A 15,062-nucleotide genomic window follows, 5' to 3' on the forward strand; every position below is an offset into this window, starting at 1 on the left:
TGGATTCCCGGGAAATTGTCAATGGCAGGGAAAGAGTTAATGCACATTCCCAGTCTTTATATGTTTTAATCAAAATGTACCAAAATGTTCCTTTTAGGCTGACATTACAAATCATCCATCACTTCAAAACGGCGGTAAAATGGTGGCAAATGGTATTTCATGTTGACCTTCAACATAAAAATGACCTGATTTATATTCATGTTGGGTTCTGTTGTAAATGTGGTGCAGTTGAGGAAAACATTTATTCAATCGGATGTCAAAATTAAATGTACAGTGCTGTCTTGCAGCTCAAATGAAGGATAACCTGATGTACAATCCTTTCATAGTGTCTCCCGCTGATTGCACTAAATGTCCAGTTTAGATAATGTCTCAGGGCAACTCTGTAAATATTTTCTTCCTGAGATATTCTTTCCATGCATCTTCTGTGGAAAGCTCCATTGAGTTCCATTCAAAGTGGGGAATCTGTAGAAAAAATGCATATTATCAGCAAAAACACACTTTTGTCATGCAAATAGTATAGTATGTGTGTCAAACATTATATCTTTCTACTGACCTGTAATACTTGATATCCTAAAATCTCCAGATGTCTTTTCTTCATCATGGCCTCCCCTTTCATGTGCCGGGGATTTTTGCAGAAGGATTTGGAGTCCAAGAAATCCAAGGCAATGCTAGACAGATGAAGTAGCAGGGAAAATTATATTATGTCTGAATATTACGTGTAGTTTTGCACATTGAAGCATGACATACCGGCGAGCTCCTGGCGGCAGCTCTGTCCTCTCTCTGTCTGCTGATACAGACTGCCAGTGAACGTTTCCGTTCTCGCTGATCTGCAGCTGACTCGGCTCGCTGTACGGTACCGGCTGGAGGTGACGATCCAGGACAAGTTCAAAATCTGATGACAAAAACATTACAGTTTTCATGAGCCTACAGAGACAGCAATGCTGTATCTAGGACTGTCATCCTGTACCACTGTGTTTCTAGTCAAGTAAATCAATTCAACTCATATAATATTCAATGGTACATAACATCCCACAAATAGACAAATCATACTGACAGGTAAAATACTGACAAGATAATGCTTAAGCATGGAAATAAAATGGATAGACAGACGGATAACAATAAAAAAAATTTTTTTAAAAGAACAAATAAAACATAACATTTTCAGTTAAAACAGATGAATGAAATCTAAAATAAAAAATTGAAACAAAAAAATGTTTTCAGTTAAAATAGATGTTGGACCTTAGACCTTTATATTTATAAAAGCCCAAAGCGATGCCTGGATATATTTTATATATGAGACAAGAACAAAATACTAAACTTGGTTAAGGTAGAATCTGACAAAAAATATATTTGGTAGAAAAGGCAAACAACAGCTACAGGTTTTATTTTTAGGCAAAGAAAAGCATAGAAAAACAAAAAGCTCACAGGAAAAAGCATACATTGACTACAACAATTCATTAATATTCTATCGGTTCTCTCTTGTTTTTACATGTGTTCATAATTACTGTGTATGACAGCCTAGCCAAATATTAACTCTGTGCAATTTGGCATGTTTCATTGCATTATTATTACAAATCAAACAATTGACCCCAAGCACTACTCAATATGCTTACAAAATCTTTTTTTTTTTTTTTTTTTTATTATATCTGAATAAAGGGTGAAGATGTCAATTTTCCTAGGCTAGACACGCCTTTTGGCTATATATACAGAGCCTAAAATTAATAATCGCCAAGCACCAAATGCGAGTAAAAACCAAAGTTGGCAAGTATTTGAAACAGTCAATCCCCACTTGGCCGGTAACATTTTTATGAATTTTAACAATGCAATATTGTGAGAACATGAACGTAAACAAATGTGATTGATAGTCTTGACAGTTTATGGGCCAGAGCTGCATCGCCAGTGTTCCCATTTTAATTATTCATAAAACGACGTGAAAGGCAACTCAAAGTAGGTGTGGCAAAAAGTTATATATATATACACACACACATATCAACAATGTTAGGAATAAATAATGTGGACTATTTTACTTGTACCGCTAGTTTAACACTCACCGACAGTATAGAAGTATGGAGTCAGCACTCCGACTTTAGCACAACTGATCCCACCCAGGACGTCTCCGAGCATCTTATGGATCTGCTGCTGAATCGGACTAATCGAGCTGTTGGCTGCAGTGAGAAAAACATTCTTCAACTATTTGAACCAACCAGACTTTTTCATTTAAAAAGTTAGCTCTTACATTAAACATTTCAATCTATTTGACTACAATTATGCTTTCTTCGATAAAAAAAAAAATGAAGAAAAAAAAAGTTATTTCAAAATACATAAATCTTGATATATACAGGTGAAACTCGAAAAATTAGAATATCGTGCAAAAGTTATAATTTTGATGATTATGGCTTACAGCTTATGAAAACCCCAAATTCAAAATCTCAGAAAATTAGAATATTACATGAAATTAATTTTTAAAAAAAGGATTTTAAATACAGAAATGTCAGGCCTCTGAAAAGTATAATCATGCGTATAGTTAAATATACTTAATATATTAGATTCACCTTTTGATTTGAATTACTGAAAAACATGAACTGTTGCACGATATTCTAATTTTTCGAGTTTCACCTGTACACTGTTCAAAAGTTTGGGGTCAGTACATTTTTTTTAAAAAGAAATTAATATTTGTATCCAGCATTAAATTGCATCATGGTTTACAAAAAATATGAAGCAGTTTTTAACTTTGGAGTAATGATGCTGAAAAAACAACTTTGCATTTCAGGAATAAATTATATTTTAAAATATATTAAAATAGAAAACAGTTACTTTCAATTGTAATAATATTTTACAATATTACTGTTTTTCCTGTATTTTTGATCATATAAATGCATCCTTGGTGAGCATAAGTGACTTCTTTTAAAAATATATATTTTGTAAAAATTTTACTGACCCCAAACTTTTGAACAGTTGTGTACAAATCTTATCAAATGGTTAAAAATGATTGAAATAATTATTTTAGCTACATGGGCCAGCCGTTATTAATATTAATGTGTACCAAGCACAAATGCTTTCAGACAAGAACTGATTTCCAACTCTAGTATTTCTACGATCCAATTCTAGTCCGTTCCCGTTATCCAGCTGGATCTACGGTGTGCTCACCTCTCTTCTGCAGCCATTTACAGTAGCGCTCATGAAACCAGGGCACCTGGAACTCAGGACACTCCAGACACACGGCCCGATTCAGCTCCATGAGACGCAGGCGTATGCGCATGTTCTGAGCATCCGGCAAAGCTGGAAAAAACACACACTTGTAAAGTTTCAGGAGTGACAACCACATTTAAATACGGGAATGAGTCCCCTAAACTATTGTTCTGTGTGTGTACTAGAGGTGTAACGGACGGCAGACTGTGTGTGCGCTGCGGCGGTTCGCGTGACACTAACGTGATACCAGACTTCATTCGCCCCAATGGAAAGCATATTTACTAGGGCTGGGTATTGACACAAATTTCACAATTCGATTCGATTTCGATTCACAAGCTTGCAATTCGTTTCGGATTCGGATTCGATTCAATATTGATTATTTTGGATATCAGGTACAATACATGGCAAATTTTTCTCAAGGAAAACAAATCTCTTAACTAATGCTGTAAACTATGGGAGTCAGTTGTAGCCTACTAGGCTTCATTAGCCTACTATAGGTAAAAATTAACTGATTTGTAGCAATACAAAAACTTAAATTACACTTTTATTTATTTTTATAATAATAAAGTTATATGAAATATAAACATTTAAATGGTGGCTGTCATAAAAACTTGCCAGATTTATTCAAACATGCATTAAATATCGAAGAACATTAAACATTATAATGAATATGTAATATCATATGGTGCATATATTTTGCAAAATGCTCCTCTTTAGAATAATTTTTTCTAGCTGACTAACGAGTTTATGGTCACATATGGTTTTTCTGAGGTAAATGTGACGTTACATGACATTGTTTACAAGTTGTTTTACTGACGTCTTTCCACGGTTGAAACACTGATTGAGCGATTCCATGTGAAAGATACGGATTTCGATTATTGTACTCTATCTTTTAACACACTTTCAGATGCTCATTCATGTTTATTTCGCGCTGTAACTGGTATTATTAAGGCAGAAGAGGAGATCATGTGCTTCTCTTGAGATGTGCTGAGCCAGAGCGATCTCACGCCACAGCGCCAAAACGGTATTTATGTTTTTGAATTTCGTAAGAAAATGGACGTAATTTGAAATTTGAGACTTTATTTAGAATCAATTGTAACAAAGCACAAAGATTATTGCGATTAATTGGATGGGATGCGCGCTACAATGTTCCAATCATTCATCAAATGAAAACAGGATGACTAATCGATTCTTGAGATTTAAGAATCGATATCGGTTCGTAAAAATGAGAATCGACTAATATCGAGAAATCGATATTTTTTACCCAGCCCTAATATTTATCCCCTTTATAGTGCACTATGTGCCATTCACCATGTAGAAAATAATAAATGTGTGAGCAAGTGACCGATTTCAGCCGCAGCTTCAGCGTCTATTTATAATGTAGGGGGCGGGACGCTTTAGATTCTAGAGAGCGTTTGATTGGACAGAAAATCTGATGAGAAGCTGAAGTGCAGAGTGATGTCATCCAAATCATTGATCCATATTGGCAGAAGTGAGAGACTGTACGTTTTGAAAGCTTATAGCCTATCTCTGTTATATCTGTTTTGGAGCACGCTAGCTTATAGATTTTTTATTGCTATTTATTGATTTTGTGATATTTTTTGGAACTGTTTTTAACCCCCCTGCTACTGTAGCACTTTGAGATTTCGTTGAAATGTAAAGTGCACTATAAATAAAATGTATTATTATTATTATAATTAGATACCAGTAAAACTAACATATTCATACTTAAACCCAAAAAACTTTCATTTTCATTTCATGGGGACTTTAATGATAAAAAAAAACATGGTTTGTTTTTCCCCCTGCTGTACTGAAAATGTATCGAAACATGACTTCAAAACCGACTTATGAACCGAACCATCATTTTTTTGTACCGTTACACCCATACTGGACTCACTCCTGAAACTGTTTTAACCAAATATGCAGATGTCTCTTTCAGACCTTCAAGATACATTAATTATATTGTTTTGTTATATAATCTCAAAAATACACATACTTTCTAGATGGGCATCCAACTTTGCAAGAAAGTCCACGTTGAAGATCTCTCTGACCACCTCCTCAGGGAAATAATCAGCCATAGCCAGTGCGTACGCCAAGAGAACCAGCAGGTGAGGGTCAAAGGAGCCTGTTTACATCAGCAGGAACAGGTTACAATTTCCCTCTTAAATTTTAGAAACAACTCATTTATAGATGCACAGTGGAAGGATCTTACTAATATGTGGAGTGAAATGTCGAATGCAGGCATCAAAAAACTGCTCCGCCATCGGTGGGTCATAATTTAGCTCAGCAAAAGGCAGCAAAGTGGCATATGTTGCAGAGTAATGAATCTGTTTGGAAGAGACAGACATACACTTGTTTAATAACAGATGGGTCTGATGTATTTTGCATATTAATAACAAGAGAAAATGTTTCTTGAGGAATAAATCAGCATATGATTTCAAGGATCATGTAAACCTGAAGACTTGAAGAATGATGCTGAATAAATTACATTTGAAAATATATTGAAATAGAAAACAGGTATTTTAAATTGTAATAATATTGCAAAATATTTGCATTTTTACTGTTTTTTTATTAGTAAATAAATGCATCAAAAACATTTAGAAAAAAATCACACCGACCCCAAACTTTTGAACAGCAGTGTATGCATCTCATCAAATGACTAATGAAAATTTTGAAATAATATTTTTCGCTATATTTTGTGTAGTAAACAATGGCTTCAATAGAAACATTTAATGGCTTAACAATCTCAGAGCTCATTGCAGATCTGTCCTGAAATCTTTATATGTTATATGTATTTTTCTCCATGGAGGAAATTAATGATATTTCTGAAGAACACTGTACAAAATAAATTTTCAGCACCAGAATTTGAATAATACTTACATTTGGTGACAACTGTTGTTATTGTTAACTAAAACTATTAAACATCCTTTTAGTTAATTGAAATAAAGCTGAAATAAAATAAAATATAAACAATAGAGGAAAAACTTAAACTTTAAAACTTTTTAGAAAACTACAAAATATTAATATATACTAATAATTAAATAAAATTATATAAAAAAAACTATAATTACTAACCATATATACATTATATAAGTTAACCTCATATAAACTTAATAATAAATCAACACACTGTATATACACTGGCGGTCAAAAGTTTGGAATAACGATTTGTTTATGTTTTTCAAAAATGTCTCTTAGGTTCACCAAAGCTGCATTTACTTGATCAAAATACAGTAAAAACAGTAATTTTGTGAAATATAATTACAATTTAAAATAACTGTTGTAAAATAATTTAAAATGTAATTTATTCCTATGATCAAAGTTGTTTTTTCAGCATCATTACTCCAGTCTTCAGTGTCACATGATCCTTCAGAAATCATTCTAATATGCTGATTTGCTGCTCAAGAAACATTAATTATTATTATTATCAATGTTGAAAACAGTTGTGGAGCTTAACATTTTTGTGGAAACTGTGATACACTACCATTTAATAGTTATGGGTGAGATCTTTTTCTTTTTTTTAAAAATAGATTCAATACTTTTATTCAACTAATTCAAGTGAAAACGCATTCAAACAACACTTCAAATGACTCCCACCTTGTCTATATTTTCAATCGTCATACTAGCGATACGGTCCAGCAGCGCGGCACAGAAGTAGTTAGTCCTGGTCAGATAAACGGCCAGCTCATGCACATTAGTCCAGGATATCTGGTGAAGCAGTCTCTGCAAGGTGACCATTGACTCCTCCAGCAGCATCTCATCAAACCACTCCCCTGACAAGTACTTGACTTCCTCCAGCACCACATCCACATGCTCCAGCTTGTGCAGCCGCTCGCGTGCGCAGTGGTTCAGGCTCTGCAGCAGGTGGACATACTTGCTGGGGGTGTTGTGCCGGTACGAGGGGTCGTTGCGAATCCACTTGGCGACGACTATGGCGTAAGTGTTGAGGTTGTTTAGGTTGCACTGCGGGAGCACGGCTTCCACACGGGAAAGGACACCCTCGTCGAGATGCCGAGAAGGAAGCATGGACAGAACCCGAGTTAGCATGGTCACCTCGTACGGGTACACACTGCCCTGCTGGAAACTATGAATGACAATCGAAGACAGAAAAACAATATTGGTTAAAAACATAAATGTGTTAAATAAGATAATTTAATTGTGTTAACCCTTTATCTTAATATTAAATAATGCATTAACTAAAATTGAGTAACAATGAGCAATATTAGTTAACAGTAAAACGTTTTTTTTTTATATTAGCTAATAAAATACAATTATTCATTGTTCAAGTAATGCTAATAGATACAACATTTGATTAAAAACATTATTATTAAATGTTGAAAATAATATAAAGGATTCTTCACTGTTAGTTCATGTTAAATAATTTAGTTAACAAATGTTAAAAGTGTTACCTTAATAATAGTATAAAGACTCCATTGAGTCTTTTTTTTTTTTTTTTAAGAAGTTTTATTCGGCAAGGAGGCATTTATAATATTACAAAAGATAAACTTGAACTTTCTGTTCATCAAAGAATCTTGAAAAAAAATGTATCTGTACAGTTTCCAAAGAAATATTAACCAGTAGTTGTTGTCAACATTGATAATAATAATAAATAAATAATAAATCAGCATATTATACAGATTTCTGAAGGATCATGTGACACTGAAGACTGGAGTAATGATGCTGAAAATTCAGCTTTGATCACAGGAATAAATTACATTTTACAAGATATTCACATAGAAAACAGTTATTTTAAATTGTAATAATATTTCACAATATTATCATTTTTACTGTTTTTTATTTTTGATCAGACTATTTTGGTATGCATAAGATGCTTCTTTGAAAAACATTTTAAAAAAATCATACCACAGTGTAAATAACACCATACAGGTTCAAAACGAAACGATGAGTAAATGATGTGAGAATTTTACATTCCGTGTGTAAACTATCCCTTTAATTATAAGACTCCTAGACAGTCACTAATTTATCAATCTGTTTTTGGAAACACTCACTGCAGCAGTTTGGCTTTCAGTCTGGAGAACATCTCGGGATTCTGGCAATGGAGCAGGATGAGATTTTGAGTAATTCGAGCGATATCCAACGAACGATACGTCTCCAGATTCTTGAAGAGTATTGCTGCCATCCTGTCAGAAAAGACATGCGAAGGTCTTCAATTCAATTCAACTTTATTCTGGACTCGTGGTGGTCCAATATAGATACAAGACACACACACACCAAATAAAAAGAAACAACAATTAAATAGGCATTTTAAAAAGACCGTCTCCACAGCTTGGACTGGTAGCGGACTGCACTAAATCTAATATTTGTTAGTGACATTATTATTAACCTACAGATAAAGCTATACATTAACTTCCGCAAAGTTGCTTTGCTTGTAGAGTGTTAATTCGAGCTGTGACAAACATTTCACTCACACTAGTCCATCTTGGTCACTTTAAAAGCACACGACAAGCATCATTGTAGCCTTTGCAGACTGGCGTTTTTATAGTTAGTCCAAAGATGGGCCTTGTACAGAGATGTACAATATGTCTTAAACAGAGTCATCTTAACATTTTCTGTATAGAAACTGAGTTATTTTGTGATGTACTCACGCCGAAGCTATTTTTCGTTCTTTGCTTAAAGGGGTGGTATAATGCCCTTTTCACAAGATGTAAAATAAATCTCTGATGTCCCCAGAGTGTGTATGTGAAGTTTTAGCTCAAAATACGCCACAGATATTTTTATATAGCATGTTAAAGTTGTCACTTTTTGAGGATTAGCAAAAACGCACCGTTTTGTGTCTGGCCCTTTAAATGCAAATGAGCTGCAGCTCCCGACACAGTGGGCGGAGCTTCAAGAGTGTGTGTGTTAGCAGCTCCGATTACCTCACGCAGACACACGCTAAAATGTCAGAAACTGTTCTGCCTTTATGTTTAAACCGAAGTCAGACAAAGATGGAGAGACTAAGAAGAAGTGACAACATGTAGAATGCAACAGGACATCTCTGAATAGTTAGTTGATGAATTTATGTTGCTGATGTGGAGTTAACTATCTTCAATTAGCATGTTCTGTCAGGATAATCTATAAATCGCTTGTATAGGAACTGTTGTGAGATGCACACAGAGCGACTACAACAGCTCTTCCTCTTCTCAACATGGTGTTCCCGGGGCGATATTTTTTTTCACAGGATGGTAGGGGAAGACTCATGAATATTCATTAGGGAACTCATCCCTGATTGGTCTTAACCCCAGTGACTGGTAGGTTTAGGGGCGGGGTTAGAGGTAGGTCATCAGACCCCCAGTGACGGGTAGGTTTAGGGGCGGGGTTAGGGGGTAGGTCATCAGACCAATCAGGGATGAGTTCCCTAATGAATATTCATGAGTCTTCCCCTACCATCCTGTGAAAAAAATATCGCTTCCCGGGGGCGGGGTTTATGTAAATTTTAGGGTTATTGATGTCACTAACCCGGGAGGAAGCTCGTGTAGTTCCTACCAGCTGTTTGTTGTAATCCTTAAAAAACGATTTCTTTAAAAGTAGGGCTGCACGATTTGAGGAAAATGTCATATTGCGATTAATGAGGTCAATATTGCGATTGCGATAGCGATATAATAAACAAATGGTTTCATGAGTCAACTTGCTTGGTTCTAAAGTAAAATGCACACACAGATTAGTGATCATTCTGTGTATTAATGTGTATTTCTCAACTCAAACTAGCAACAACAACTAAATGATTGATAACACCTATAATGATCAATAAACCATTGATGTCTGGATAAAAATGACGACACCCCCCACATTTTAAACGTTAATTATAGCCATCCAACATTACAGTGATTCCATCAACACAATTGAAAGCTATCAACTTTTAAAATATTTATTAGGCTTAAAAAACAGCTTTTAAATTAAGTGAACTTCAAACAATCCTCACATAAACCCATAATAAATGCCATATTTACCTGTGCCCTTCCGGTCTTAACAGGTAGGATTGAGGATTTATATACAGATTTATATACAGAAATTGAATAAAGTTATCAAACAGTCTGCGCTGCATGAATTATAAATTATATATAGACTAATCCTTATTAAAGCTACAAAACTTCTTTAGTTAAGAGCAGTGAGTAATTTTCTGTTCCCTTTGTTCTTTGATTAACTTTACTGACGGAACGCTTTATTTCGCTGCTGGCCCTTTAAGAGCAGCCGTTGCCGAGACGCGTATCTCACACGCGCCTCATTCTCTCACAAGCACAACTCTTTTCGTCCATCATAAGACTGCTCTTATGTTATGAAGATAATCGACAAAACGACATTTTGGTATAATTGTGTGTGTTATTGTTCGTTCAAGCTCGAAAGAGAACTGTATTCTGGCACGCGGTCTGTGCATGCGCATATACTGGCGCGCGTTTTTCTGTGAGTCACATTCAGGACATTCACAGGCAGCGCGCTCTCTTTTGACTTCTAGTCATGCAAAATGGTTTTAAGGCATTTGCACGAAGAGCGGGATCATGTAACACTAGTCAAAGGATGACAAAAAAGAAGAGATGCTGCGTTAATAGCCCTAATTTGTTTATTTCATATAAAATCGCGGCATTTTGCGTTATATAATCGCATAGGTTTGACATCGCGTACGATTGCGATACGATTAATCGTGCAGCACTATTTAAAAGCAAATATCTCTCTTTGCTTTGAACTTTGAGCGTTGTAACTTTGCAGATGTTGTTTATGCTCAAACAGCAACATTACACACTAACTAAAGTTAGAAAAGTGAAATCATAATCAACCACCCCTTTAACAAGTCTGAAATACCTTTGCACCGGTACACTGTTTGTGAACATCTGGACGGTGCTCACGCCTCACGCTGCTGAGAGCGGCGCTTAGATGAATATTTAAATGTAAATATGTGCTGCACACTTTCCCCTCAATAACAAAATAAACACACAACAAAAATGACAATTCAGAGAAAACAGAAGTAAAGAAAGCATCTGATGTGGATATGTTTGCACCAGCTCTGCAATTCGGTCAAGTCCGTCACATTTATTTATACCGCTTTACACAATATATTACTTTAAAGCCACAAACACCATAACTGTTTTTGTATAATCACCATAATCTGTATAGGCCTATTGTAATCAAGACATTTATTCAAGAAATTCATAACAAACAGAAAGAAGTATGGAGTCACACCGCTCCGCTCTGGTTATGAATAATCTTATCTTTAATTGTTTAACTAACTGGATTATCCCAAAAAATGCTACTACATAGCTATTCAAATAAAAATAAATGTTGATGAATTTCCAGCAATATACATATACTGTATATATATATATATATGTGTGTGTGTGTGTGTGTAATGCAGTAATGCATCCTTACTGAAAAAAAGTATTAATTTCTTTCTTTTTTTTTAACTGACCCCAAACTTTTGAACAGTAGTGTAAAAACAAAAATTGTAATCACATTTTTTTATTGCAGAGACAAAATTTTAATAATTTCACCGACCCCTAACTGTGATAATCTATTAAGATTGATAGTCTATTAAGTTCTGACATGTGGATGTAATGCAGATAACTTGTCTCACTTGTTTATCAACTGAAGGTTCCTGCATTGCATCTCCTCCATTGACTCCAACACTCCTAAAGCCTGCTGGGGATTCAGCTCATCAGCCAATAGCAGCGCAGTACTCTCCAACCTGCAAGACCAATCAAACCAATCAAATCATACAGCGGATTTTCATCTCAGAGCTGCTTGGTCTCGTGGTTCATGGCTTAAAACACTCCCTATGGAGAAAATGACTGAAAAAAATACAGTCCCTGTTGCACTATTATACAGATACAAAGGAGTTGAGGTCAAAGGTCAGAGGAATTGGTCTGAACAACATATGAATATATGAGAAATAAAGTCAGAAATACTGTAAACTAGCATTTGCACAGACCTGTGAGATAAAAAGTCGCAATTCCCTTCTTTATTTTTTATTCCATGGCAGGAACAAGCTTCTATAGTATATAAATGACACTGAAATAGCACTGATATACAACAATAGTACGTAATTAAAAAAATAAGGGATGCTTTCCCTTGCTCACCTCTCTCTGACACCTTGTCCTGCCATTGGTCCAAGACAAGCAAAGAGTTTGCTGAAAGTGGCAGGATCAGTGCTTGTGTCCACCAACTCTATGAGTCTCTGTCTCGCAGCCACTCTGAAATCAGAGTTATTGAACTGCAATGACTGATACATTCCCAGAGTGATGCCGATGTGCTCCGCGTCCAGGTGGGAGATGTTCTGCAGGAGAAGCCGGTTGCATTTCTCCAGGAGAGGTCGGTGGATATATCTGATGTTTCGGAGGAACTGCACCACCCTTCTGGGGTTGTTGAAGTGTAACGGGTCCATTTTGTCCAGGAGGTTGTCCGCTTTTGTAAGCAGCGCATCCCGCAGTTGTGGCGACACCAGGGCAAAGATACCGATCATCAAGGGTGTGAGCACTCTGTAAGGAGGACATGTGTAAATACACTTATTTTCAGGTGCACTACACCTTTAGGGTGTTTGATGGTTAAAAACACACCTGGCGTCTTGAATGGAGTCCAGTCTCTGACTCACTATTTGAGTAATCTGCCCCATCAGAGGGCTGTGCTGCAGGAACTGATCACTCAGACAAACCGCAAACTTTGAAAGTGTTTTCATCTGGAATCTGTAAAGCAGAGAAAGCAAACTTTTATGGGGCAACTTTTGAAAACGTTGTTGCTGCAGTACCGGTACTTACAGTATCCACATCACATCTGCATTAGAGTACAACGGTGTATTTTTAACACTAGCTTGTCAATCTTTAAAGACAGACCTACTGTGAGCTACAAGGCTGCTAATCGATGGTATATGCTATGCTGCATTTTTTAATTAATAATTTTTAACAGCAGAATTCCTGGTATAAAACTACATTACACATGATTCTGCAGAAGTCTCCACCAATCAGAGGATTGAAACAGCAAATCATACCGAAATAACTATTTAGCGCCCATCCAGTCAGTCTTCCCTATGATCGGGAAGGGTCTGCAAAATGTTAATTATTATAAGAAAATAAGAGGATCATTCAAAATGCATGTTATTTATTTAGTAATGTACTGAATAAGATATTTTGCATAAAAGATGTTTAGTCCACAACGTTTACATGTTAGTCATGCAATTATAATATATATATTACAATCAACACCTGTAAATAAATTGTTTTATTTATTGCAATATGTTTCAATCATTTATTTAATTGAATTTATTTGAACTATTTATTTTAATTGTGTAATTTGCAATGACACAGTCTTGTATCTTTGTCTTTCTGTCCAATTTTTAAATACTTTTTTGCCTGAAATCAAAGTGTGAAATGTTGTGGTTCACCTCCTAGCTGGATGTTTTGGTTCATGGCTTATTTAACAAAGACAAAATCCTTATGAAAAATAGAACCAAGGCTGATAAAAAAGTAGATGGACACTTTCAATCATGCCATTGGAAATCACCAAACTCTCACTGTCGTGGTCGCATTTATGAGATTTGTCATGTACCTCTCCAGTCTGGTCCAAGCCTCTGTCACCAAGTGCTGCACAAGAGAGTCGTGATGTTCTACTTGAAGCCTGCAAAACAAGACCAATCCAATCAAAATATGGATATATTCCCACAAATAATTAATTAGGACACCATATTTACATTGTAGTTTTGACAATGGCTCTGTTCCAGAACCTAGAGAGCTGCCGACATAGATTAAAATAGAACTGAAATAGAACCTCATAAGCGACCGAATGCTTCATAACTGAGTTTGGTGCTAGCATGTTGCAAAATTAACGACACAACACTTTAAGTATAAAATACATTGCATACAAAAATTCATTCTAATCAACATTTCTCTACATTCGTCTGCTACGATAAAATAACTTTTTCTGTCCAATGCAATGCATCACAGTATTAATAATGTTTCAAATTATTATCTGTTTTTGCTGCTTAATATTTGTGTGGAAACCATAATAACGTGTTTTTAAGGATCCTTCAGCATTTATTTGAAATATAAATCTTTTGTAACATTATACATTTCTTTACTGTCACTTTTCATCAATTTAATCCATTCTTGTTGAATAAAAGTGTACATTTCTTCTCTTTTTTTGTTAAATCTCACTTACCCTAAACTTTTTTATTGCCTAAATATTAAGCAGCACAACTGTTTACAAGTTGTTTACATTGATAATAATAATAGAAAAATCTTAAGCAGCGAATCATCATATTAGAATGATTTCTGAAGGATCATGTGACACTGAAGACTGGAGTAATGATGATGAAAATTCAGCTTTGATCACAGGAATAAATTACATTTGACATTTACATATAATTATTTTTACTGCATTTTTAATAATATAATGCAGCCTTGGTGAACAAAAGAGACTTCTTTCAAAAACATTTTTTAAAAATCTTAATTATTCCAAACTTCTGACCGTATAATACTATCTAGCTAGGCTACACACAAGGTTTTGGAACAGAGCTTTCACCTCACTTTCACATTTTCACGCTGTACCTGAGCACATCATAAAGCATTTTCACCACTGAACTGTCATCCAAGAGGCTGATCTTGTTTTCAGCCAGAACTCGAAGCGTCAGGAACTGCGGGTGATTCTGGACAAACTCAAACGTCCTGAGCATATGTGGCCGGTCCCTTTGAAACTGCCACAGGAGTCCAATAGCACAGCTCACATGCTTCACAGACAGCTTGGCTTTGTTCCGGCCCACCACATCGAACACCTGGTCCTCAGCAGAGCAAGCCTGAAGCTGGTCTAGAAGCTGGTCACGGCCGACGACCCGACTGTGAAACAGCCTTCGGGAACAGACCCGAAGCGATTGGAGCCCAAACATGGCACAGGAC

General features: G+C 35.7%; 1 protein-coding gene across 1 annotated transcript; it reads right to left on the bottom strand.

Moving 5' to 3' along the window:
* Window positions 1-46: 46 nt before the first annotated feature.
* Window positions 47-15,062, bottom strand: fastkd1 (FAST kinase domains 1). The gene is made up of 14 exons (XM_056271472.1): window positions 14,718-15,062; window positions 13,720-13,788; window positions 12,735-12,860; window positions 12,258-12,656; window positions 11,756-11,866; window positions 8,199-8,330; window positions 6,787-7,273; window positions 5,402-5,516; window positions 5,186-5,314; window positions 3,148-3,279; window positions 2,052-2,165; window positions 748-892; window positions 554-668; window positions 47-462 (listed from the first exon to the last, which is right to left on the bottom strand). The coding sequence occupies exons 1-14, from the start codon at window positions 15,050-15,052 to the stop codon at window positions 370-372; spliced, it is 2,502 nt and encodes an 833-aa protein (XP_056127447.1). The 5' UTR covers window positions 15,053-15,062; the 3' UTR covers window positions 47-369.

The sequence above is a fragment of the Rhinichthys klamathensis genome, unplaced genomic scaffold (assembly GCF_029890125.1).
Source record: "Rhinichthys klamathensis goyatoka isolate OS25496 unplaced genomic scaffold, OSU_Roscu_1.1 h1tg000320l_1, whole genome shotgun sequence".
Classification (NCBI taxonomy): Eukaryota; Metazoa; Chordata; class Actinopteri; order Cypriniformes; family Leuciscidae; genus Rhinichthys; species Rhinichthys klamathensis.